The sequence below is a fragment of the Oncorhynchus tshawytscha genome, linkage group LG11, assembly GCF_018296145.1.
Source record: "Oncorhynchus tshawytscha isolate Ot180627B linkage group LG11, Otsh_v2.0, whole genome shotgun sequence".
NCBI lineage: Eukaryota > Metazoa > Chordata > Actinopteri > Salmoniformes > Salmonidae > Oncorhynchus > Oncorhynchus tshawytscha.
Window position 1 is genome coordinate 7,414,227 of NC_056439.1, and position 25,439 is coordinate 7,439,665.

Sequence of the window (25,439 nt, forward strand, 5' to 3'; positions counted from 1 at the left end):
ATTAGGCTGTCTCGTCGTTGTTGGTAATCAAGCCTACTACTGTTGTGTCATCTGCAAACTTGATGATTGAGTTGGAGGTGTGCTTGGCCACGCAGTCATGGGTGAACAGTGAGTACAGGAGGGGGCTGAGCACGCACCCTTGTGGGGCCCCAGTGTTGAGGATTGGCGAAAAGGTGTTTTTTTCCTACCATCACCACCTGGAGGCGACCCATCAGGAAATCCAGGACACAGTTGCACAGGGCTGGGCCCAGACCCAGGGCCTCGAACTTGTTAATGAGCCTGGAGGTCACCATGGTGTTATAGTGGTGTCACTATGGTGTCAGCTATAGTGTTAGGTTCAAATTTTCCAGAGTAAATAACTCACGGACACTAGGGAAGCTTAACCAAGTTTAATTCTTCCCAAAGGGTCGTTACAGCTGTAATTCAGACACACACAAAAAACATTTCACACAAGCACTGATATTTAACCCTTTCTCCTAGGCTGAGTCTCCTCCCCCACAACCACACAGCCTGCATCCCTGTTGCTAGACAGAACCTTCTTGATATCTGTTCTTCCTCACTTCATCTAACCTGACCTCTGCCCCAAAGTGCTCACTCCTCCCCAACTCAAGGCTGTCATGGTTATAGATACAATACTCTCCTCCCAGAGTATCCCTGATGGTGAACAATAACATATCCTGACAATGTAAATGCTATACATTACCCACTCTCCCTCAGTGACATCTCCACCTGACACATTCCAAAGCCAACTGTCTTTCCACAACTTCTGACATAAAACCCAGTCTCTTTCACTCCTTATATTCTACGCTTCTGATCTATCATGTATTTACTATCTCAATGTTCAAAGTTTACCCCGAATCCGACAGTCCAATAATAGTCAATGAACAGCATTTTTACATAGGTATGACTGTTGTCCAGATGGGACAGGGCAGTGTGCAGAATGGTGGCGATTGCATCGTCTGTGGATCTATTGGGGCGGTAAGCAAATTGAAGTGGGTCTAGGGTGGCAGGTAAGGTGGAGGTGATATGATCCTTGACTAGTCTCTCAAAGCACTTCATGATGACAGAGGTGAGTGCTACGGGGCAACAGTCATTTAGTTAAATTACTTTTGCTTTCTTAGGTACAGGGACAATGGTGGCCATCTTGAAGCATGTGGGGACAATAGACTGGGATAGGGAGAGATTGAATATATCTGTAAACACTCCAGCCAGCTGGTCTGCGCATTCTCTGAGGACACGTCTAGGGATACCATCTGGGCAGGCAGCCTCGCAAGGGTTAACATGCTTAAATGTCTTACATCATCCACGGAGAAGGAGAGCCCACAGTCCTTGATAGCGGGCTGCGTCGGTGGCACTGTATTATCCTCAAAGTGAGCAAAGAAGGTGTTCAGTCTGTCCGGAAGCAAGACGGGGTCTGCGATGTGGCGGATTCAATTTTATAATCTGTGATTGTCTGTAGACCCTGGCACATACGTCTCGTGTCAGAGCTGTTGAACTGGGATTTAACTTTGTCCCTTGTGGCAGACCAGGGGTTTTGGTCTAGACGTTTACACAGATCAGACACGGACAGAGTAGGATTAGCTCAGTTTCAAAGGTGTTTATTTACATAATAGTTCAAAAGAAAATAATAGGTCTCCCCCATGAGATCCTCTCCGGGATACCGTCTTCTGGTCTCCGGGTCTGGCTGGATCCTGTTGGGCACAAAAACTGAACTCCCTCATTGTAGCTCTGGCACCATTTCCAACAATACAGAAATCACCTTTCTTCCCCCAGTTCCTCCCCTGTTTTCTGCCCTTCTGGCAGCTTTATGGGCCTTGCACAGCTGGTGAGCAATCGCCCTTGATTACTCACCAGCTCCTAATCAGCCCCAATTAGTCCTGTCCAGAGAGCCCGTCGAGACCTGACACATCCAGCAGATGGAGCCACCGCCTCTTGACGTATAGTCCATCTGTTAGCAGGCCTCGATGAGTCTCCCCCTGTTGGCTGACCTGCTGTACACCACACCCTGTACCAACGTTTAGCCTGCTTGATTGCTTTGCTGAGGGAATAATTACACTGTTTGTATTCTTCCATATTCCCAGTCTTCTTGCCCTGGTTAAATGCAGTGGTTCGTGCATTCAGTTTTGCGAGAATGTTCCATCTATCTGTGGATTTTGGTTAGGGTAGGTTTTAATAGTCACAGTGGGTACAACATCTTCTGTGCACTTCCTGATAAACTCATTTACCGTATCGGTATATGTGCCAATATTATTTTCTGAAGCTACTCTGAAGCTACATATCCCAGTCCGTGTGATTCCGATTGGTCAGACCAGCGTTGAATAGTCCTCACCACGAGTGCTTCCTGTTTGAGTTTCTGCCTATAGGAGGGGAGGAGCCAGATAGAATCGTTGTCCGATTTGCCGACTGGAGGGCTGGGGAGGGCCTTATATGCATTCTGGAAGGTAGTATAACAATGGTCGAGAGTTTTAGCGGCGCAAGTACAACAATCAATATGTTAATAGAATTTTGGGAGCCTTTTCCTCAAATGTGTTTTGTTAAAATCGCCAGCTATAATAAATGCAGCCTCAGGATATGTGGTTTCCAGTTTGTTTTGGTTTCCAGTGAAGTTCTTTGAGGGCCGTTGTGGTATCGGCTTGAGGAGGGATATAGACCGATGTGGATATTATTGACTAAAAATCTCTCGGGAGATAGTACGGTCGGCATTTGGCTTGTGAGATATTCTAGGCCAGGTGAACAGAAGGACTTGAGTTCCATGTATGTATTCACAGTTACACCATAAGTTGTTCGTAATAAAACATATACAGTGAAGTCGGGAGTTTACATACACCTTAGCCAAATACATTTAAACTCAGTTTTTCCCAATTCCTGACATTTAATCCTAATAAAAATGCCCTGTCTTAGGTCAGTTAGGATCACCACTTTATTTGAAGAATGTGAAATGTCAGAATAATAGTAGAGAATTATTTATTTCCGAATTATTTATTATTTTCATCACATTCCCAGTGGGTCAAAAGTTTACATACACTCAATTAGTATTTGGTAGCATTGCCTTTAAATTGTTTAACATGGGTCCAACATTTCAGGTTGCCTTCCACAAGCTTCCCACAATAAGTTGGGTGAATTTTGGCCCATTCCTCCTGACAGAGCTGGTGTAACTGAGTCAGGTTTGTAGAACTTGCTCACACACGTTTTTCAGTTCTGCCCACAAATCTTCTATAGGATGAGGTCAGGGCTTTGTGATGGCCACTCTAATACCTTGACTTTGTTGTGCTTAAGCCATTTTGTCACAACTTTGGAAGTATGCTTGGGGTCATTGTACATTTGGAAGACCCATTTGTGACCAAGCTTTAACTTCCTGACTGATGTCTTGAGATGTTGCTTCAATATATCCACATAATTTTCCATTCTCATGATGCCATCTATTTTGTGAAGTGCACCAGTCCCTCCTGCAGCAAAGCACCCCCACAACATGATGCTGCCACCCCCAGGCTTCACGGTTGGGATGGTGTCTTTGGCTTGCAAGCCTCCCCCTTCTCCAAACATAACGATGGTCATTATGGCCAAACAGTTCTACTTTTGTTTCATCAAACCAGAGGACATTTCTCCAAAAAGTACAATCTTTGTCCCCATATGCAGTGGCAAACTGTAGTCTGGCTTTTTTATGGTGGTTTTGGAGCAGTGGCTTCTTCCTTGCTGAGCGGCCTTTCAAGTTTCCTCAAGCATCTTCACAAGGTCCTTTGCTGTTGTTCTGCGATTGATTTGCACTTTTCGCACCAAAGTACGTTCATCTCTGAGAGACAGACCGCATCTCCTTCCTGAGCGGTATGCGTGCGTGGTCCCATAGTGTTTATACTTGCGTACTATTGTTCATACAGATGGACGTGGTACCTTCAGGCTTTTGGAAATTGCTTCCAAGGATGAACCAGACTTGTGGAGGTCGCCAATTGTTTTTCTGAGGTCTTGGCTGATTTCTTTAGATTTTCCCATGATGTCAAGCAATGAAGCACTGAGGTTGAAGGTAGGCCTTGAAATACATCCACAGCTACACCTCCAATTAACTCAAATGATGTCAGTTAGCCTATCAGAAGCTTCTAAAGCCATGACATCCTTTTCTGGAATTGTCCAAGCTGTTTAAAGGCACAGTCAATTTAGTGTATGTAAACTTCTGACCCACTGGAATTGTGATACAGTGAATTATAAGTTAAATAATCTGCATGTAAACAATTGTTGGAAAAATTACTTGTGTCATGCACAAAGTAGATGTCCTAACCAACCTGTCAAAACTATAGTTTGTTAACAAGAAATTTGTGGAATGGTTGAAAAACAAGTTTTAATGACTCCAACCTAAGTGTATGTAAACTTCCGACTTTCAGTGTAAATTATGTTTGATTTTAGTTGAATGATGATGTAATGATTCAAAAGTTTTAGGCTATTATTTGGGGACATAAATATGGGGGCATCTTTAAAAGTATTTTTGTGGTACCAAAAATATGTAGAATTGGTTTGTATGTAGACCTACTGATAGTTTATTTATTAGACAGATAGCTACTGTAAGTTCTATTTCGGCTGACAGTGATCACCGAAAAGTACACTTCCTGAAGAGCATGTGAAGTGCTTGTTAAATTGTTTTAAAATATGTATGGTTTTGAAATCAGTTATAGTAGTGGTATTGCGCCTGCAGTAGTAATGGTCGGTGAATAGCTTAAAGTGTGGGTAAGATGGGTGGGAGGTAACGCAATGGGTATGTCTGCAAGAACACAAGGAGAGGGTAGCCTCTTGACCTTTTATTGAAACAGGTTTGTTGGTCTTTTATAGGCTTCAAATGATAAGAAATGTCACAGCTGAGTAAAGCTGGTTTGTCTAGGAACAAACAGAGGAAACAATCACTTAACATCAAGGTATAACGGTTAAATAGCACTATTAAATCAGGAAGTAACTACAAACAATATACAGTGCATTCGGGAATGTATTCAGACCCCTTCCCCTTTTCCACATTTTGATAGGTTACAGCCTCATTCTAAAATGGATTTAATATTTTTTCTCTCATCAATCTACACACAATACCCCATAATGACAAAGCGAAAAAGTTTTTTTTCAACTGTATCAAAAATAAACAACAGAAATACCTTATTTACATAAGTATGCAGACCCTTTGCTATGACACTCGAAATTGAGCTTAGGTGTATCCTGTTTCCATTATTCATCCTTGAGATGTTTCTACAACTTAATTGGAGTCCACCTGTGCTAAATTCAAATAATTTGGACACAATTTTTTAAAGGCACATACCTGTCTATATAAGATCCCACAGTTGACAGTGCAAATCAGTGAAAAAAACAAGCCATGAGGGCCCCTGAGTGGCGCAGCGGTCTAAGGCACTGCATCTCAGTGCTAGAGGTGTCACTACCGACCCTGGTTCGATCCTGGTCTGTATCACAACCGGCTATGTTTGGGAGTCAGATAGGGCGGCGCACAATGGACCCAGGGAAGGGTACCAAAACATTTCTGCAGCATTGAAGGACCCCAAGAACACAGTGGCCTCCATCATTCTTGAATGGAAGAAGTTTGGAACCACCAAGGCTCTTCATAGAGCTGGCAGCCTGGCCAAACTGAGCAATTAGGGGAGAAGGGCCTTGGAATCTGATGATCACTCTGTCAGAGTTCCAGAGTTTCTCTGTGGAGATGAGAGAACCTTCCAGAAGGACACACATCTCTGCAGCACTCCACCAATCAGGCCTTTATGGTGAAGTGGCCAGACGGAAGCCAGTAAAAGACATGACCGTCCACTTGGAGTTTGGCAAAAGGTAAAGGACTCTCAGATTATGAGAAACAAGATTGTCTCTGTTCTGATGAAATCAAGATTTAACTCTGATCTGAATGCCAAGTGTCATATCTGGAGGAAACCTGGCACCATCTCTACAGTGAAGCATGGGGGTGGCAGCATCATGCTGTGGGGATGTTTTTCAGCGGCAGGGACTGGGAAACTAGTCAGGATCAAGAGAAAGATGAACGGAGCAAAGTACAGAGTCTGGCTTTTCCTTGATGAAAACCTGCTCCTGAGCTCTCAGGACCTCAGACTGGGGTGAAGGTTCACCTTCCAACAGGACATCTACCCTAAGCACACAGCCAAGACAACGCAGGAATGGCATTTTGGGACAAGTCTCTGAATGTCCTTGAGTGGCCCAGCCAAAGCCCAGACTTGAACCCAATCTAACATCTCTGGAGAGACCTGAAAATAGCTGTGCAGAGATGCTCCCCATCCAACCTGAGAGAGCTTCAGAGGATCTGCAGAGAAGAATGGGAGAAACTCCCCAAATACAGGTGTGCCAAGCTTGTGGCGTAATACCCAAAAGAAGACTCGACGCTGTAATCGCTGCTAAAAAGGTACTAAGCAAAGGGTCTGAATACTTACACATGTAAATGAGATATTTCATTTTATTATTAATACATTAGCAATTTCTGAACCTGTTTCTGCTTTGTCATTATGAGGTATTGTGTGTAGATTGATGAGGAAAAAAACTAATTTAATCCAGTGTAGAACAAGGCTGTAACGTAACAAAGTGGATAAAGTTAAGTGGTCTGAATACTTTCTGAATGCACTGTAAAGGGATAACCTGCCTTTCCAGCCACACCACATTCATACAATACTCGGTCAATGAACGCATCTCTGCTGTTATATGTTGTTTTCACTGTAAAAGGGCTCGCAATCAAACGTCAACAGGTGCATGCCACGGCCTACTGTACTGGAGTGTGGAAGCTTTTCAACTGTCCATCCAAATCCACTGCCTTGTCTACTAGTATATTCCCAACAGCCATCTAGAGCAGTAGCAGTGAGATGACCAACCTCACAGCTTTTTCAGTGTAACCCAGGTGTAAAACTCATTCCACGGAGGACTGAGTGTCTGCAGGTTTCTCCTCCTCCCTTGTACTTGATTGATGAATTAAGGTCACAAATGAGTAAAAAAAAACCTCCCCTCACCTGGTTGTCTAGGTCTTAATTGAAAGGAAAAATGTTTAACCCGCAGACACTAGGCCCTCAATGGAATGAGTGACACCCCTGGTCTAACACAATAAGCTAACTGCTGCTACCTCTACTAATAATGAACTTACAGGTGTTGATTTAAATGCACCAGTACATATCCTTAAAGATCTATACTGGATTCTGTCCATCTCTGAAGCCAAGTGTTCCCCGCTGTTCCATTAACTACAGTATCTTGCAAAAGTATTCATCCCTCTTGGCATTTTTCCTATTTTGTTGCATTACAACCTGTCATTTAAATGGATTTTTATTTGTATTTCATGTAATGGGCCTACACAAAATAGTCCAAATTGGTGAAGTGAAATGAAAAACATGACTTCTAAAAAAAAATCTAAAAAAATAAAACTGAAAAGTGGTGCGTGCATATGTATTCACCCCCTTTGCTATGAAGCCCCTAAATAAGATCTGGTGCAACCAATTACCTTCAGAAGTAATATAATTAGTTTAAAAAAGTCTACCTGTGTGCAATCTAAGTGCCACATGATCTGTCACATGATCTCAGTATATATACACCTGTTCTGAAAGAACCCAGAGTCTGCAACACCACTAAGAAGGGGCACCATGAAGGCCAAGGAGCTCTCCAAACAGGTCAGGGACAAAGTTGTGCAGAAGTACAGATAAGGGATGGGTTGTAAAAAAATAGACACTTTGAATATCCCACGAAGCAGCGTTAAATCCATTATTAAAAAATGGAAAGAATATGGCACCACAACAAACCTGCCAAGAGAGGGCCGCCCACCAAAACTCACAGACCAGGCAAGGAGGGCATTAAATCAGAGAGGCAACAAAGAGACCAAAGATAACCCTGATGGAGCTGCAAAGCTCCACCGTGGAGATTGGAGTATCTGTCCATAGGACCACTTTAAGCCGTACACTCCACAGAGCTGGGCTTTACGGAAGAGTGACCAGAAAAAAAGCCATTGCTCCAAGAAAAAAATAAGCAAACACATTTGTTTTTTTCCAAAAGGCATATAGGAGTCTCCCCAAACATATGGAAGAAGATACTCTGGTCAGATGAGACTAAATTGTAGCTTATTTGAACATACATTAAAAAAATATAAAAAAATCAAGGCAAATGCTATGTCTGGCGCAAACCCAACACCTCTCATCACCCCGAGAACACCATCCCCACAGTGAAGCATGGTGGTGGCAGCATCATGCTGTGGGGATTTTTCATCGGTAGGGACTGAGAAACTGGTCAGAATTGAAGGAATGGTGGATGGCTCTAAATATAGGAAATTCTTGAGGGAAACCTGTTTCAGTCTTCCAGAGACTTGAGACTGGGATGGAGGTTCACCTTCCAGCAAGACAATGACCCTAAGCATACTGCTAAATCAACACTCAAGTGGTTTAAGGGGAAACATTTAAATGCCTTGGAATGGCCAAGTTAAAGCCCAGACCTTAATCCAATTGAGAATCTGTGGTCTGACGTAAAGATTGCTATACACCAGCGGAACCCATCCAACTTGAAGAAGCTGGAGCAGTTTTGCTTTGAAGAATGGGCAAAAATCCCAGTGGCTAAATGTGCCAAGCTTATAGAGACATACGCCAAGAGACTTGCAGCTGTAAGTGTTGCAAAAGGTGGTTCTACAAAGTATTTACTTTGGGGGGGTGAATAGTTATGCATGCTCAAGTTTTCTGTTTTTCTTTTGGGGGGGGTATATAGTTATGCACGTTTTCAGTTTGTCTTATTAATTGTTTGTTTCACAAGAACAAAAATATTTTGCATCTTCAAAGTGGAAAGCATGTTGTGTAAATCAAATGATACAAAACCCCCCAAAATCCATTTGAATTTCAGGTTGTAAGGCAATAAAATAGGAAAAATGCCAAGGGGGATGAATACTGTCGCAAGCCACTGTATGCACCAATAATCAATTGCCGTTCTGATCAAAGCTCTATAAGTTTTGTCTGTCAGCACCCCATTTATAACAGTTTCACCACGCTCGCCACCGGGTCTGTGTCGCACCAAACGGTGGGCGTCATAGTCACAGGGAATTTCCAATTTCACTTACTCCACCTCAACGGCTCCCCAGTAATCACTACTTTCAAAGGCGCCCTGCTCCGGAGAGCAAAGCAAGTCACATATCTTGTCCCTAGTCACAGATCTTCTCCCTCTGGACAGAAGAAATACAGAAAATCACCACAAGTCCACATCCAGCTACCTTTATCTATTTAACAGTACCCTACTTATGGATCAGCCAAACGGCAGGGATCCACTTTCTTCCAAAATGTCACGGTATGTACTCGGAACCATTCCTCTTCAACACACATCTTCCCACTAACTTGGCTCTACTCCTTCTTCCTCGCTGTCCATAACAACGTCAATCTGTTCACCAAGCTCTTGCTGCGACTTCATCCACTTCATTGCTTGCAAACCATGCACTGATGGCGTTTCTCCAAAACCCAACTTCTGTTGAAAAGAAACATCCTCTCATTGTCAACTGTGTTTATTTTCAGAACTTGAATAATGTGTCCCTGAACAAAGGGGGGTCAAAATCAAAAGTAACAGTCAGTATTTGTTGTGGCCACCAGCTGCATTAAGTACTGCAGTGCATTTCCTCCTCATGGACTGCACCAGATTTGCCAGTTCTTGCTGAGAGATGTAACCCCACTCTTCCACCACGGCACCTGCAAGTTCCCAGACATTTGAGGGGAATGGCCCTATCCCTTACCCTCCGATCCAACAGGTCCCAGACGTGCTCAATGGGATTAAGATATGCGTTCTTCGCTGGCCATGGCAGAACACTGACATTCCTGTCTTGCAGGAAATCACACACAGAATGAGCAGTATGGCTGGTGGCATTGTCATGCTGGAGGGTCATGTCAGGATGAGCCTGCAGGAAGGGAACCACATGAGGGAGGAGGATGTCTTCCCTGTAACGCACAGCGTTGAGATTGCCTGCAATGACAACAAGCTCAGTCCGATGATGCTGTGACACACCGCACCAGACCATGGCGGACCCTCCACCTCGTTCCCGCTCCAGAGTACAGGCTTCGGTGTAACGCTCATTCCTTCGACGATAAATCCGAATCCGACCATCAACCCTGGTGAGACAAAACTGCAACTCATCAGTGAAGAGCACTTTTTGCCAGTCCTGTCCAGCAACGGTGGGTTTGTGCCCATAGGCGACATTACCGCCAGTGATGTCTGGTGAGGACATGCCTTACAACAGGCCTACAAGCCCTCAGTCCAGCCTCTCTCAGCCTATTGCAGACAGTCTACACACGTTCCTGGTGTATCCCAGGCAGTTGTTGTTGCCATCCTGTACCTGTCCCGCCGGTGTGATGTTCGGATGTACCGATCCTGTGCAGGTGTTGTTACACGTGGTCTGCTACTGTGCGGACGATCAGCTGTCTCCCTGTAGGGGAGAGGCGTCTCACAGTACGGACATTGCAATTTATTTCCCTGGCAACATGTGCAGTCCTCATGCCTCCTTGCAGCATGCCTAAGGCACGTTCACACAGATGAGCAGGGACCCTGTTTTTCAGAGTCAGTAGAAAGGCCTCTTTAATGTCCTAAGTTTTCATAAACTTAGGCATTAAACTTCCTAAATTTTCACAACTGCCTTTTTAATGTTCTTGGTTTTCATAACCTTAATTGCCTAAGCTGTTAGTGTCTTAAAGACCTTTCCACAGGTGCATGTTAATTGTTTATGGTTCATTGAACAAGCATGGGAAACAGGGTTTAAACCCTTTACAATGAAGGTGTGTGAATTCTTTAAAAAAATATATATATTTACAAATTATCTTTGAAAGACAGGGTCCTGAAAAAGGGACGTTTCTTTCTTTGCTGAGTTTATATCTCGATAAGTCACTTAATTATTATTACCTCATATCAGTCTCATTCTGAATGTCGCATAATTCTTGCATAATCTGCAAAACCCTAACCTACTTGATGAGTCAGCAATACACAAATTGCCTTAATTATTTATTTACGAACTAAATAAACACACAAATCCATAAACACACACACGGTATAGGTTATTGATTACTAATATAATGCAATGAAAGCAGGTCCCTAGTGGACTAACAAAAGCATGGCCGTTTGGTTACACAATGGAAAGGGAGGGGTAGGTAAGGAGAGGGAGAGACAGAGTCAATATGAATACTTAGCAACCTAACAACCGCTCATTCGGATTAGAAATGCAATATATATTTACACGTAGATGTCTGTCGTCTCTGTTGAAACCACTCGATCCGTCTATGGGGAGTGGTTCTATGTAAGTCTCTGGTTGTCCACCAGAGGTCACAATGTCCTTAGTTGTAGGCTTCTTTGATCTTGGAGTGTTCGTTAGACACTTAAGACAAACCTACGGTAGTCAGAGGGATCGGTCTTCTCCCTCGTACTGAGAGTTTAACGTCCTAGAACCACTTTTACATGCACAGGTGCAGACCGTGAATGTTCTGGTCTAGTCTTTACCTTCTTCACTCGTGTTGAGAGTTTCAGAACTTCTAACCATTTCGTAATGTGTAGCCACCGCTCCACGCTGTCTGGTCTTGTAGTTAACCATTCTTGACGCCCGGTTTATACCGTCCATCTGCTTGGTCTCTAATTGAATATTCAGGGTTCAGCTCGAGACCACTTTTACACGCCAGCAGCAACCTGGCATGTTTTGGTCTGGTTCACAAAGTTTCTAACCATTTCAACATGTGGACCGCAGCCTCACGTTCTCTGGTCTGTATGTTAATTCTTAGCGAGTCATTTTAAGCACTCTGGCCTTGGAGGTCATTCAGTCATGTTGAAAAGAACTCTGAGCTCACTTGTGCGTGGCTACTGACTGGGCACAAGTTCACATAAAAAACAATTATCATTTAGAAGGCTAAAATCACATTGCTATCTTCACAAAAGTATTCTCATATTTAATCATATAATTTCTACAACATTTAGATGCTAACTTAATACATAGGACACGTACACTTTCAGAGTTACCGTTAACTTGATATAACATCACAAAATATACAATGCGACAGGTTTATTCTAGAAGTCCCCACTGACCATTTCCCACATTCTTTATGTTAGAAAAATTGTTCCAAAGTTCTTCTTTGGCCGTTAGATTTTTTAGGCGGGCCACACTCTGTGACAAAGGGATTTCTTTCCCAATACTGCAGGCCAGAAAGAGAAAGTTCTCTCTAAATTTACGACCGGTTGTTAAGTCCAAACTCCTCCTCCCCCTCTCCTCTGTCACCTTTTATCCTCACCAAGGAGTCATGACAAGGGTCAAGTGTTTGGACCTTACATAGACAAGTGTGTGCCTTTCCAATTCATGTCCAATCAATTGAATTTACCACAGGTGGACTCCAATCAAGTTATAGAAACATGTCAACATTGATGAATGGAAACAGGATGCACCCGAGCTCAATTTTGAGTATCATAGCAAAGGGTCTGAATACTTATGTAAATAAGGTACTTGTTTTTGTTTTTTATAAATGTGCAAACATTTCTAAAAACCTGTTTTCGCTTTGTCATTGAGAAAAAAATATTTGATCAATTTTAGAATAACGTTACGTTACAAAATCTGGATAAAGTCAAAGGGAATGAATACTTCCCGAATGCACTGTATAACTAATTTACCACCTGGAAACATGCAGTCTTTTCAACAGCTATTACACTAAAAGGGCATTATAAATTCCACAGTACTCTTCTAACCTCATAGTATGACAATATAAAAAAACAGGAAAATCACACCTTTGACTTCAATGGGACTTTAAAAGACAACGCTGCAGGCCATTTTAAAACGTAGGACAGAACAATATTTATTCTTCATAATTTAAAGTCCACAAGTACTTAACCTTTGTACAATTATCATGACAACAAACCCCCATGTAACTTTGTGTTTGCAGCAGGCTAATATATTCTCTAGTTTGAGGATAATAATTATAATAGAGCCCGAGTATCATGTGCCAACTGGTTGTGTATTACTCTCCGACAAAATGATAACACGCCGCCCTTAAAACAGAGTAGGACTGCGTCCCAAAAGCCACCCTATTCCTTATATAGTGCATTACTTTTGACCAGTCTTATGGGCCCTGGTCAAAGGTAGTGCACTATATAGGAGGTAAGGTACCATTTGGGACACAGGGTAGGTAGTTGTCCCTAACCACTAACACATGGTCAGATTTTTTTCCCTTGTTGGGGATTTTTTTTTTTTAACTGGTTCAAGTTCATTTGATCTGATCCTAGATCTGTGGTTTGGGGCAATATCTTACCTCGAATCAGATAGACAGTACTGTTGAGCATAGACATCAGGGGTGCGTTCAGCAGGGCACAGCGTTGTGGAACGTTCAGACATATGGTATGTAGAACAAACATGCCTCATTGACAAGTAGAATAAAGAATCATGTCAACTCTATTGATGCAATTTCTTTATGAAAATTTCCACAACGTATCCCTATTGAATGTGCCCCAGGATAGGTATCTGTGGGCTGGCTGCCGGTACAGGAGACCGAGGGTGCATCACTCTGTGGGTGAGCTGAGCTTATTTTGACAGTGGTCCACACAGACCTGGTTCTGGAGAGCTGTGGCTCCCTGCTGTTTATTTTGTCCCAATCATCCAAGTCACATTCAATATCTATGCAGTATAGATATATGCAATATAGATAAACGGTGCTGTTTGGATCTCTGGAAACAGGTCTGGGTGTGAACACTGATCTGGATCAACAGTACAGTATGGATGGACGTGTGTCTGTGTCAAAGAGGCTGAAGGATATCTATACAATGTGTGTGCCAGTTTGTCATACCGCATCTGTGTGTATTTCATGGTTATCAACAGAGCACGGTCGTTCAGTCTGTCGGTGTATGTGTGCGCGCGTCAGCCAGCCTGTCTGTCTATCTATCGATAGAGGTAATCAGCTTGTATGTTGGCAGCGATCTCGGCCTCCCACTTGTCTCCGTTGTTGAGCAGTTTCTCTTTGTTGTAGAGCAGCTCCTCATGGGTCTCTGTGGAAAACTCAAAGTTTGGGCCCTGAGGGAGAGAGAGGTGAAAGAGAGGGGGGGGAGAGACAAGAGGGGAGACACCAAACCAAATAGTTTTACAGGTCCTTCACGCCAACCTCAGTCACAAGAATCTGAACATCCAAACATCTACAGAGGAAGCTATGATAGAGGGGTAGAGGGGCACTCTTTAACCTACATAGTGCACTGCCTTTGGTAAAATGTAGTGCACTCAGTAGGGAATAGGGTGCCATTTGGGACACCGACCACAGTAGAGGTGTAGAAGGTTCTGCTCACCTCCACGATGGCATCAACAGGACAGGCCTCCTGGCAGAAGCCACAGTAAATACATTTGGTCATGTCGATGTCGTAGCGCGTTGTCCTCCTGCTGCCGTCCGAACGGGGCTCTGCCTCAATGGTGATGGCCTATGCATTGGGGGGGGTAAATCATGTTTAGGGCAGTGACCCTTAAGGTGTTGTAGTATAGCAGACATAGGATTAGTCCCAAATGGCCCCATATTCTGTAAATGGTGCACTTCTTTTGACCAGGGCCTATAGGGTGCACTATGTAGGGATCTGCGCAGCCATGAATGTATTTACATTGCAAAGTGCAGGTGTTTTAATGCCCTGGGAATGGTAGGGATATGCAGATGTGAATAGTACAGTCGTGTAAACACTACAGGGTATGGTTGCTCCAGTTGGTCGTAACTCTACTCAGACTAAAATGCATTTAACGCCGAACAAAGAAATCATACCCGTTGCACCACCTGGGAGTAAGCCGTCTATGAGCTGTCTAGTAAGGAGCAGGAGTATGGTGTTAAATTGAGACGATCTTCATCATGATACTGATTAGAAATGAATAGTCCTCCATTTTCAAAAGCATGTGAATCTCACGTTCGTATTTTACAACCTCCACTGACTTTTGGAGTTGCCTACGCACGAGTCATTAGCTAAATAACACTCTAGATTTGGGCAACATTATAGCACGCTAAATGCTTCCGATCGGTGATAGATGAGCAAACGAATAAATGAGCTGCCAACACTTATTTGCTCAGCCCGAGACCAATTAACCAAATATACAGACGGAGATTGAGTGAAACAAAATCACATCGGACAAGTCACAGGCTTTTGGTCGGGAGTAAGCTACTATGAAAGTAAATAGAAAAATCATCAACTTGTTATATGCTACATATCATGCTATCAAAATGGTCTGAGTGCTAAATAATAGAGTCGTCGTCTAGACTAAAAGATAGGTTTCCCGCCTACAAATATCTTGGCATTTATATTTAATATGCATGACTGCATCAAAAGGCTGGCTGGTCCTCATTAAAGTACCGTAGACCACTTCACTATTTCTTGTTTGTTCACAAAGCTCTAACTACACACGCTTCTGATTTACCTAGCTTCGTTGTGAAAGTATCAAAACATGAGATACCAAACCAGTTCACTCAAGGTTCCTCTGGTCTCTCCACTGAATTAGGTTTTAATGCCCCCAATTTTTTTAATAACCTGCAGAACTGCATCTTGATTCCCCGGTGTCGCTAGGGCAGTTTAGGAGTCTAATGTTGAAATTGTTAAATGAGAATTGCTTTTGTGTTGATTAAAAGCAACAAAAAAAATGGTGGTGTTGAATTTGTATTGTAACCAGTGTTCAAGACGATTTAGACATATTTGTATAAAATACAGAATATACAGAGCTCCATGTACATTAATGTATATGATGAAATTAGGTACATACCTTTATGATTTATATTTACCTGATTGAGATACATTCCATTGGTATTAGTGTAAGTTAATTTTTGGCTCCCATTCATTGTACTGTGGTAAATGTGTTGGTGATAGGATAAAGGCAGGAAGTATTTGTTATTTGTAAAAAACGTTATACCTTTATTTAATAACTAGTTGGGCCTTTGGGGGGAGGGGAGTTCTTGAAAGACACGGGAGAAGTATGGTCTTGACTATACATGTCATGTAATCTATGCTTTAAGTTGATTGGAGAATCTTATTTTTTTTTATATAAGAACAACAAACCTTTTGCATCATATCCCTGGATCTCATTGAATTTGGGAACTTAGAATGTGTATGCGTCCGGGGGAAAAAAACGCTTCAGGCTTGGGCAGTGGCTATGGTCAATTGATAAGCACACACACACTACCGGTCAAAAGTTTTAGAACACCTACTCATTCAAAGGTTTTTCTTTATTTAAAAAAATATTTTCTACATTCTAGAATAATAGAGAAGTCAAAACTATGAATTAACACATATGGAATCACGTAGTAACCAAAACAGTGTTAAACAAATCCAAAATACATTTTATATTTGAGATTCTCCAAATAGCCACCCTTTGCCTTGATAACAGCTTTGCACACTCTTGGCATTTGCTTAAACAGCTTCTCAAGGTAGTCACCTGGAATGCATTTCTTCAAAAAAGTTTCTTCAAGTGCAGTCACAAAAACCATCAAGTGCAATGATGAAACTGGCTCTCACAAGGACCGCCACAGGAATGGAAGACCCAGAGTTACCTCTGCTGCAGAGGATAAGTTCATTAGAGTTACCAGCCTCAGAAATTGCAGCCCAAATAAATGCTTCACAGAGTTGAAGTAACAGACACATCTCAACATTAACTGTTCAGAGGAGACTGCGTGAATCAGGCCTTCATGGTCAAATTGTTGCAAAGAAACCACTACTAAAGGACACCAATAAGAAGAAGACTTGCTTGGGCCAAGATACACGAGCAATGAACATTAAACCGGTGGAAATCTGTCCTTTGGTCTGGAGTCCAAATTGGAGATTTTTGGTTCCAACAGCCTTGTCTTTCTGAGACATGGTGTGGGTGAACAGATGATCTCTGCATTTGTATTTCCCACCGTAAAGCATGGAGGAGGTGTTATGATGGTGTGGGGGTGCTTTGCTGGTGACACTGTCTGTGATTTATTTAGAATTAAAGACACACTTAACTTCATATGGCTGCAGGGGCAGTATTGAGTAGCTTGGATGAAAAGGTGCCCATTGTAAACGGCCAGCTCCTCAGTCTCAGTTGCTAATATATGCATATTATTATTGGATAGAAAACACTCTAAAGTTTCCAAAACTGTCAAAATATTGTCTGTGAGTATAACAGAACTGATATTGCAGGCGAAACCCTGAGGAAAATCAAAACAGGAAGTGGCTTCCATTTTGAAAACTCCATGTTCCATAGCCTCCCTTTGCTGGATTTAAAGGGATATGAACCAGATTCCTTTTCCCATCGCTTCCTCAAGGTGTCAACAGTCTTCAGACATAGTTTCAGGCTTTTATTTTGAAAAATGAGCCAGAACGATAACGTCGCGTCAAGTGGTTACATGAGTTTTGCTCGCGCAACAGAGTTTGGATAGGTATTGCTTTTCCCTCTCCTACTGTGAAAGACATTTGCGGTTGGTATATTATCGATTATATATTTTAAAAACAACCTGAGGATTGATTATAAAAAATGTTTGACATGTTTCTGTGGACATTATGGAAACAATTTGGAATTTTCGTCTGTGTTGTCGTGACCGCTCTTTCCTGTGGATTTCTGAACATAACGGGACAAACAAACGGAGGTATTTTGGATATAAAAATAATCTTTATGGAACAAAAGGAACATTTGTTGTGTAACTGGGAGTCTCGGGAGTGAAAACATCCGAAGATCATCAAAGGTAAATGATTAATTTGATTGCTTTTCTGATTTGTGACCAAGCTTCCTGATGCTAAGTGTACTTAATGTTTTGTCGTGCGATCGATAAACTTACAAACGCTTGGATTGCTTTCACTGTAAAGCATAATTTCAAAATCTGACACAACAAGTGGATTAACAAAAGGCTAAGCTGTGTTTTCCTATATTGCACTTGTGATTTCATGAATATAAATCTTTGCAGTAATATTTATTGAATGTAGCGCTATGCTATTCAGCGGTTGTTGATGACACTTATCCCGTTAGTGGGATTGCAGCCATAAGTTTTAACCAGCAAGGCTACCACAGCATTCTGCAGCGATACACCATCCCATCTGGGCTCAGTGGGATTATCATTTGTTTTGGACAATGACCCAACGCACCTCCACGCTTGTAAGGGCCATTTTACCAAGGACAGTGATGGGAGTGCTGCATCAGATGACCTGGCATCCACATATATATATACATATACACACACACTTTTTTTTAGGGAATGTTCGTGTTGAATTTGTTGACCTCATGGCACTATTAAAAATGAGACCCGTGTCTCAATGGGTTCCCGATTAGATACAAGTTAAAAAATATATATAAAATTAATTCCCACAGTAATTCCTGATGGATCCATCCAGTCGTGGTTAACAAAGGTTAATGCATAGTGGTGGGTTATGCTAAAGGACGGACTGTTCTAGCTCTATGGAAGTGACATGGCTCGCAAAGTTTAGAACTGCCACGAGGACGGTAAGAGCCTAGTAACAGGCGCTGCTTCGCAACCATCATGCAGGGATACAAAAAAATCCCTGCTAGGGGGAAATGCAGGTTGTAACTAATTAAACAACAAAGAATATGATCTACATGATCAGTCTCTGTGTGGAAAATAAAAAATGGTTGACGTGAACCTAACTCACAGGTAACCTTTTTTTTAATGAAAGCAATCCAATGTTATTTGTTGCCTAGACTTTACTGTAAATTACACTTACGTCTAGAGAAAAAAACAATACGCTAATACTGCAGTTAGCCATGACAGCCTTTATAATAGAATGCTTGTGACCACACACACATTTAAAAAATTGCACTTGGGAAAAAAACATCTTAAAGTAGAAATAGAATGAAACAAACAGGCATTCTATTTTTGCTCTATTATAGTGGCCACTATAGTAGACGTCGATCAAGTCCACATGGCTTCAAGTGTGCAAAAAACAACGTTCACAGAGTAAAAAAAATGTAAAAAAACTCGCAAGTGCTACTGTCAAGTTCAACACAACAAAAGCAGTATCTTTGGCTACACTGCATATTGTACACTTTCTGCCTGTGGACATCTGTTCTACAATGTGCCAGCAGCAGAGCATGATACCCTTTGTTGGCATAATTGATCTCTTTCAGGCAGAGAGTACACCTGGCATAACCCTTTTTATCCACTGTATTGAAAAAGTGAGAAAGAGGGAAAGTGTGTGGTGTTCCTTCACCTCTATAGTGGCATCCAGCTGAAGCCAGGCCCAGGTACACATGATCCCTGAATCCACTTGTTTAAGAAGCAATGGCTCATTCACCTAATTATCTCATTCTGAAAACTAACTACAGACTGTAGAGGGAAAACATTAGTTCACAGATAGCAGTTAGCTAGTTAACATTTCACACAGATTGCCAGGGTCCAGTAAGCAACTAAAACGTTATAACAGCAAGGAGTCGTATACCAGTTAATACTATAGCGAATTGGTTAGGTTACTAATGTTAATAGCTGTCTGACTTTAATAGCAAGCAAATTTTCACACCATAAACTCTATTATTTGATCAGATAAGTTGGACAATTTTGCTCAACATGTCTCTGGCTAGCTAATGAAGAATTTGATCCAGCTAGCAAGATACTTAACAAGCCACACCTTCTCCCTCACCTCAAACTTTCCAAATGCCAGTTGTTTTTCGGTTACAAATCATGAAGTACAGTTGTGGCCAAAAGTTTTGAGAATGACACAAATATTAATTTTCACAAAGTCTGCCGCCTTAGTTTGTATGATGGCAATTTGCATATACTCCAGAATGTTATGAAGCGTGGTCAGATTGCAAAGTCTCTCTTTGTCTTGCAAATTAACTGAATCCCCCCAAAATATTTCCACTGCATTTCAGCACTGCCACAAAAGGACCAGCTGACATCATGTTAGTGATGCAGCAAGTGGGTGAGAGTGCATCTGTACGCACAGTGAGGCAAAGACTTTTGGAGGATGGCCTGGTGTCAAGAAGGGCAGCAAAGAAGCCACTTCTCTCCAGGAAAAAACATCAGGGACAGACTGATATTCTGCAAAGGTACAGGGATTGGACTGCTGAGGACTGGGGTAAAGTCATTTTCTATGATGAATCCCCTTTCCGATTGTTTGGGGCATCCGTAAAAAAGCTTGTCCGAAGAAGACAAGGTGAGCGCTACCATCAGTCCTGTGTCATGCCAACAGTAAAGCATCCTGAGACCATTTATGTGTGGGGTTGCTTCTCAGCCAAGGGAGTGGGCTCACTCGCAATTTTGCCTAAGAACACAGCCATGAATAAAGAATGGTACCAACACATCCTCTGAGAGCAACTTCTCCCAACCATCCAGGAATAGTTTGGTGACGAACAATGCCTTTTCCAGCATGATGGAGCACCTTGCCACAAGGCAAAAGTGATAACTAAGTGGCTCGGGGAACAAAACATAGATATTTTGGGTCCATGGTCAGGAAACTCCCCAGACCTTAATCCCATTGAGAACTTGTGGTCCATCCTCAAGAGGCAGGTGGACAAACAAAAACGCACAAATTCTGACAAACTCCAAGCATTGATTATGCAAGAATGGGTTGCCATCAGGATGTGGCCCAGAAGTTAATTGACAGCATGCCATGGCGGATTGCAGAGGTCTTGAAAAAGAAGTGTCAACACTGCAAATATTGACTCTTTGCATCAACTTTATGTAATTGTCAATAAAAGCCTTTGACACTTATGAAATGCTTGCAATTATACTTCAGTATTCCATAGTAACATCTGACAAAAATATCTAAAGACACTGAAGCAGCAAACTTTGTGGAAATTAATGTGTCATTCTCAAAACTTTTGGCCACGACTGTACACTTCATCACCTTCTCACCCCCGTCTCCGTGGTCAGGCTTCTCACCTAACATTGCCTCTTCGTTATAGTTCAGGCAAGCTGCCTTTCCAGAGCATGCGCCGATACTGTAACTGACAAGTTGGTTCTCTCTTCAGTCACGTGCTGCGCTGCATTCTGTTACGTGAACGATTGGCTGAGCCTTGGATACAGACAGTATTGCTCCAAAACGCACATCACTCGTTCACTTACAGCCAGTAGTGATTCAGCCAGTAGTGATCCAAAGCCACCCCCACCAAACTTTTCTCATCGTCTCTACACGAATCACGTAGGTCATCTATTTTGGTTTCAAAACGCAGAATTGTGCCGAAAGGTGACTCAATTGTATCCCTGATTATGAAACATTAAATCTCATGAACGCACATTGCTTACACAGGACTTAGCTACGACAAGTCTTATTTTAGGTTGGTGCAACAGGTGGAAATTCTGATCACAAAGTCTGACGTAGCTACGCCTGACCTAGCATTTAAGACCACGTTTTTACGCCCAACTGGTGCAACAGGCCACAACAGGTGTGTTTCTATGTACCTGGGCGGGGCAGATGGCTTCACACAGCTTGCAGGCGATGCAGCGTTCCTCTCCAGAGGGGTACCTGCGCAGGGCGTGCTCACCACGGAAACGGGGAGACAGGGGCCCCTTCTCAAACGGGTAGTTTATGGTGGCCGGCTCTCTGAACAGGTAGCTCATGGTCATGCCCAATCCTGGCGGAGCAGGAAGTGATGTTATACACTGCACCGGCTGCATCCAAAATGGCACCGTACAAGTACAGAGTTCAGGTAAAGAATACTTTGTCAGTATGTAGCCTTTATCACAGTCCTTGCAAGGCTGGTCCCTGATCTTTTGGTGCCCTCTTGTCAACTCCTATGAAAGTTGTCATAGGAGTTTCCAAAATACCAACAAAAAAATCTGGGACCAGGTTATTCAGTGTCTGTGTCTGAAATGACACCCTATGGGCCCTGGTCAAAAGTAGTGGACTATATAGGGAATATAGCACCATTTCAGACATGGGGGTTGGTGTCACAAAGAGTCAGGAGTGAAACTGACCTCTGAAGAGCTCCGTCCATAGCAGAGTCTGAGCGGCTCTGTCTGTTATGGACTTCATGTCTGTGGGCAGATCCTGAGCATTCACATACTCTACAGAGAGAAGGATGGGAGGGAGAAAGAGAGGGGCGTAGAGAGAAAAAGAGTGATATTAATGTTGAGTGCGTGTCTGAACATTCATACTAATCAAAGGCAAACAAAGTGCAGCTGTGTGGGGAATACAGTGGTCAGGTGTATTTGAGAGACACTGGATGTGCTCGTTTTGAATTTCCCGGTGCCCCGGATGGGTGGGGGATGTCCCTTGAGGACTAATGGAATGTGCAAATGCCGTCCACCCGGGGCACCCAGTGATGCAAAACTAACGTGCCTTGAGAGCCGGGGGAAGAGGCAGTACTTACTGAATCCCTCTCTCTGGGCCGACAGACTGATTGGACGCACAAGATTGTGTCCAGCCGCAATGGTGCCTGTGAAAAAAGAAGAAGAAAGGAGTAAAATTACGACATAAGGCAGAGGATGGAATGGCGCTACCAGGGAAATGTTTTCACCACAAGAGGTCAACAATTAGCAAGAAGACTTCAATGACAACTAACAAATAATAGCATTGACTCGTCTTAGTTTCACATTTAGCAGAGACTCTTATCCAGAGCGACTTATAATCAGTTATCTTCATAGATAGTTGAGATGTGTTTTGGGTATCTGTAACCACTGTTACCCCAAATAACTGAGTAGAGACTAAATTTGAACTGTTGATGACCAATTTGACTTTCCTATCAATAAAGCAGGGCACCACATCATCAATATCCATCCATCTTTCCATCCCTCCCTCCCTCTTCAGGTGAGGTCTTACCTGGCCGGGACACAGAATATAGTACACGCAACGCTGCAGACATGCCTGGAAAATTCCAACGCCACAGGAAGAAAGAGGTAGAGAAAGAAACAGAAACATGTTATTATTAACCATGTGACATGGAACAGGTGCAATACAGGGTCTATGCACAAAAATGGGCCAATATTTTTTTGTAAAGGGTCACTGATCTATTAAACCGACAATGTGAAATCTATTGCCAGGTAATACAGTACATTGCACTCATTCAGAAAACCGGCATTGGTCTTACTTTGTTTGTCATGACATAATGTAAAGATGTGCCTGGTCAAGAAATAGGCAGATAGCTAACTAAGTTCCATAGCTAACAGGTTCGTATTTGTGCTTGTTAAGAACATCGTTAATGTGTGACGATCATTATGACCCTTATGTCAGCGCTCAGCTGGTCCTTGTGATGACAGCATGCGATGCGAGAGAAGCTACTACACTGCTGAATATCTGTTGACAGCATAGGTTAGCCAGTACGTTATCTCGCTAGTTGAGGACATACGTGTTCTAGCAAGACTGTTCTCCCCGAAAACAAAAGTCAACCGTCTACCCAGGTGACCCAGGCCCCGTGACATGATATATTGAGGCAAATATATTGTAGCAAAATATCTTACTCACAAAAAGCTAAATACCAAAACGTTATACAATATGACAAATGCTTGTTAGATAGGTATTAGCGAACCGGCTAGCAACCGGTTAGCCATACCATCCTCAAGGACTTTTCCAATGACTGACGTTATATCGCTTAGCTGTAAAAACAGCGGTCATACAAGCACCAAAAGTAGGTAGAAATATAAAATATATTATTATAAAAATATATATTGTTGTAAAATATATTTAAAATCAGTGCAAATAATGATGTAGTTGATAAAATAACTTGAAACTCACTGACCTGTCGCTATTTGGCCTTCTAAACCAGAACAGCGGACGAATTAGGAAGTGCAATCGGCGTGGGCAGGAAGTGAAAGAACGTTATGACAGAGATCTCGTGTTGAACGTCAAAAGTCGCCATGTTTGATGTGGCAAGTTCAAAAATTTGAGAATACGATTTTCTATCCTAAAACACAGTGCTACGTGAAATTATTAAATGCATCGTTGTTGTTTTGAATTGATTGTGCTCCATTCAGTATGTAGTAGTGATATTTTACAGACACACACACACACCAATGCTTGATACGGCATTTGCTAGCAAATGAAGCAGGATAGTTTTAATTGGAGAATTTGTTTTTGGTGACGTCGCTTTGTGTAATCTTCACTCTGCAATTCATAACTCCCTCTATCTCCTCATGGTTGTGGACTAAATATCAGTCTTAAAAGTAAGTACGCTACTGTATTACAATTACATTAATTATTCTATAATATCAATGATTTTTCTACACATTGTGAGGCTTTCAAGATTGTATAATTTGACTAACCAACAGTAATTGACTGAATTCATTTATATCTTTATAGGTTATAATCACTGTTCTTTCTCTTTTCCATCGCTCAGTGAACGAGTGGGCCAACAGTACAGTAGTAGTGTTGGAGCAGTCGTGGATGAGGGTTGAGAGGTCAGTGCTGGTGGCAGTTCTAAGCATGGAGATGGTGCTGGGGGTCATTGGGAACTGTCTGGTACTACGGGTAAAAATCCTATAGGTAATTGTTATTAACTCTTGAGCGTGACTTCTCTATCTCTCACATACACACACTTCTCTCCCTGAGTTACTGTTAGGAGATCCAACTAAGGACTCGTATATCCTCTTTTTATCCAGTGTTCTGACTGTAGCTTACTTCTGTGAATGTGTTTTACTTTACATATGCCTGCCTGATGGTGGCACTCTTTCACAAATGTCATAGTACAAACAAGCTCTATCTGCTGATAGAGGCAGAGCCCATATATATATATAAAAGCTTGAAATCTCTTTCTCAGTGTAGGGGTCGGTTTCCCTGTAGATACTGGGTCCCCTTCGTCAATCTGACCCCTCTCACCACAGCTGATACTCCTGGTTAGACTGGACCTATCCCCTGCACCTGATTGGCGGAGAACCTGTCGCCGGTGATGCTCTACCTGGACTGAGAGTTGAACCCCATCATCTACTGTGCCAATCAGGACTTGCAGGAGGCGGGACTTGCTCTGTTCTAGACCAGTAGGAAGTTGTTATTCTCAGAGCCTGTGCTGACAAGCATGACAAAGTTGGAATTGGAAAGATTGACAACAAAATAAATTACAGTGGGGCAAAAAAGCATTTTGTCAATTGTGCAAGTTCTCCCACTTAAAAAGATGAGAGAGGCCTGTAATTTTCATCATAGGTACACTTCAACTATGACAGACAAAATTAGAAAAGAAAATCACATATGTAGGATTTTTAATGAATTTATTTGCAAATTATCGTGGAAAATAAGTATTTGGTCAATAACAAAAGTTTATCTCAATACTTTGTTATATACCCTTTGTTGGCAATGACAGAGGTCAAACGTTTTCTGTAAGTCTTCACAAGGTTTTCACACACTGTTGCTGGTATTTTTGCCCATTCCTCCATGCAGATCTCCTCTAGAGCAGTGATGTTTTGGGGTTGTTGCTGGGCAACATGGACTTTCAACTCCCTCCACACTTATATCATTTTTCACACTGAACAAAACCTGATATAGGTCAATTTCAGCACCCCCTATAGGTCAATGGTGAAAAAGCACTCACCTGTATTGACATTTTGGGTCATGGCTTCCTGTGTTGCCCCAAAATTCCTTAAAATATTTGTATGTTATAA

The 25,439-nt window shown here is 42.3% G+C and overlaps 1 protein-coding gene and 1 long non-coding RNA gene across 2 annotated transcripts; one reads left to right on the forward strand and one right to left on the reverse strand.

Annotated features, from left to right (window-relative positions):
• Window positions 1-12,765: 12,765 nt before the first annotated feature.
• Window positions 12,766-23,664, reverse strand: LOC112261374 (NADH dehydrogenase [ubiquinone] iron-sulfur protein 8, mitochondrial-like). The gene is made up of 7 exons (XM_042329739.1): window positions 23,588-23,664; window positions 22,672-22,716; window positions 22,223-22,288; window positions 21,828-21,917; window positions 21,312-21,484; window positions 14,266-14,394; window positions 12,766-13,999 (listed from the first exon to the last, which is right to left on the reverse strand). The coding sequence occupies exons 2-7, from the start codon at window positions 22,712-22,714 to the stop codon at window positions 13,868-13,870; spliced, it is 633 nt and encodes a 210-aa protein (XP_042185673.1). The 5' UTR covers window positions 22,715-22,716; window positions 23,588-23,664; the 3' UTR covers window positions 12,766-13,867.
• LOC112261375 lies at window positions 23,630-24,899 on the forward strand. The gene is made up of 3 exons (XR_002955164.2): window positions 23,630-24,011; window positions 24,185-24,330; window positions 24,605-24,899. It is a non-coding gene; the product is annotated as an uncharacterized LOC112261375 (long non-coding RNA).
• Window positions 24,900-25,439: the final 540 nt, after the last annotated feature.

Bases quoted from the DNA above. Each gene is read 5' to 3' on its own strand.
- LOC112261374 (XM_042329739.1), bottom strand. From the start codon at position 22,714: ATGTCTGCAGCGTTGCGTGTACTATATTCTGTGTCCCGGCCAG. The intron at 21,918-22,222 runs GTAAGTACTGCC...TTCTCTCTGTAG, and splicing joins GGCCCAGAGAGAGGGATTCA to AGTATGTGAATGCTCAGGAT. The intron at 14,000-14,265 runs GTGAGCAGAACC...TCTCTCCCTCAG, and splicing joins CTGTTGATGCCATCGTGGAG to GGCCCAAACTTTGAGTTTTC.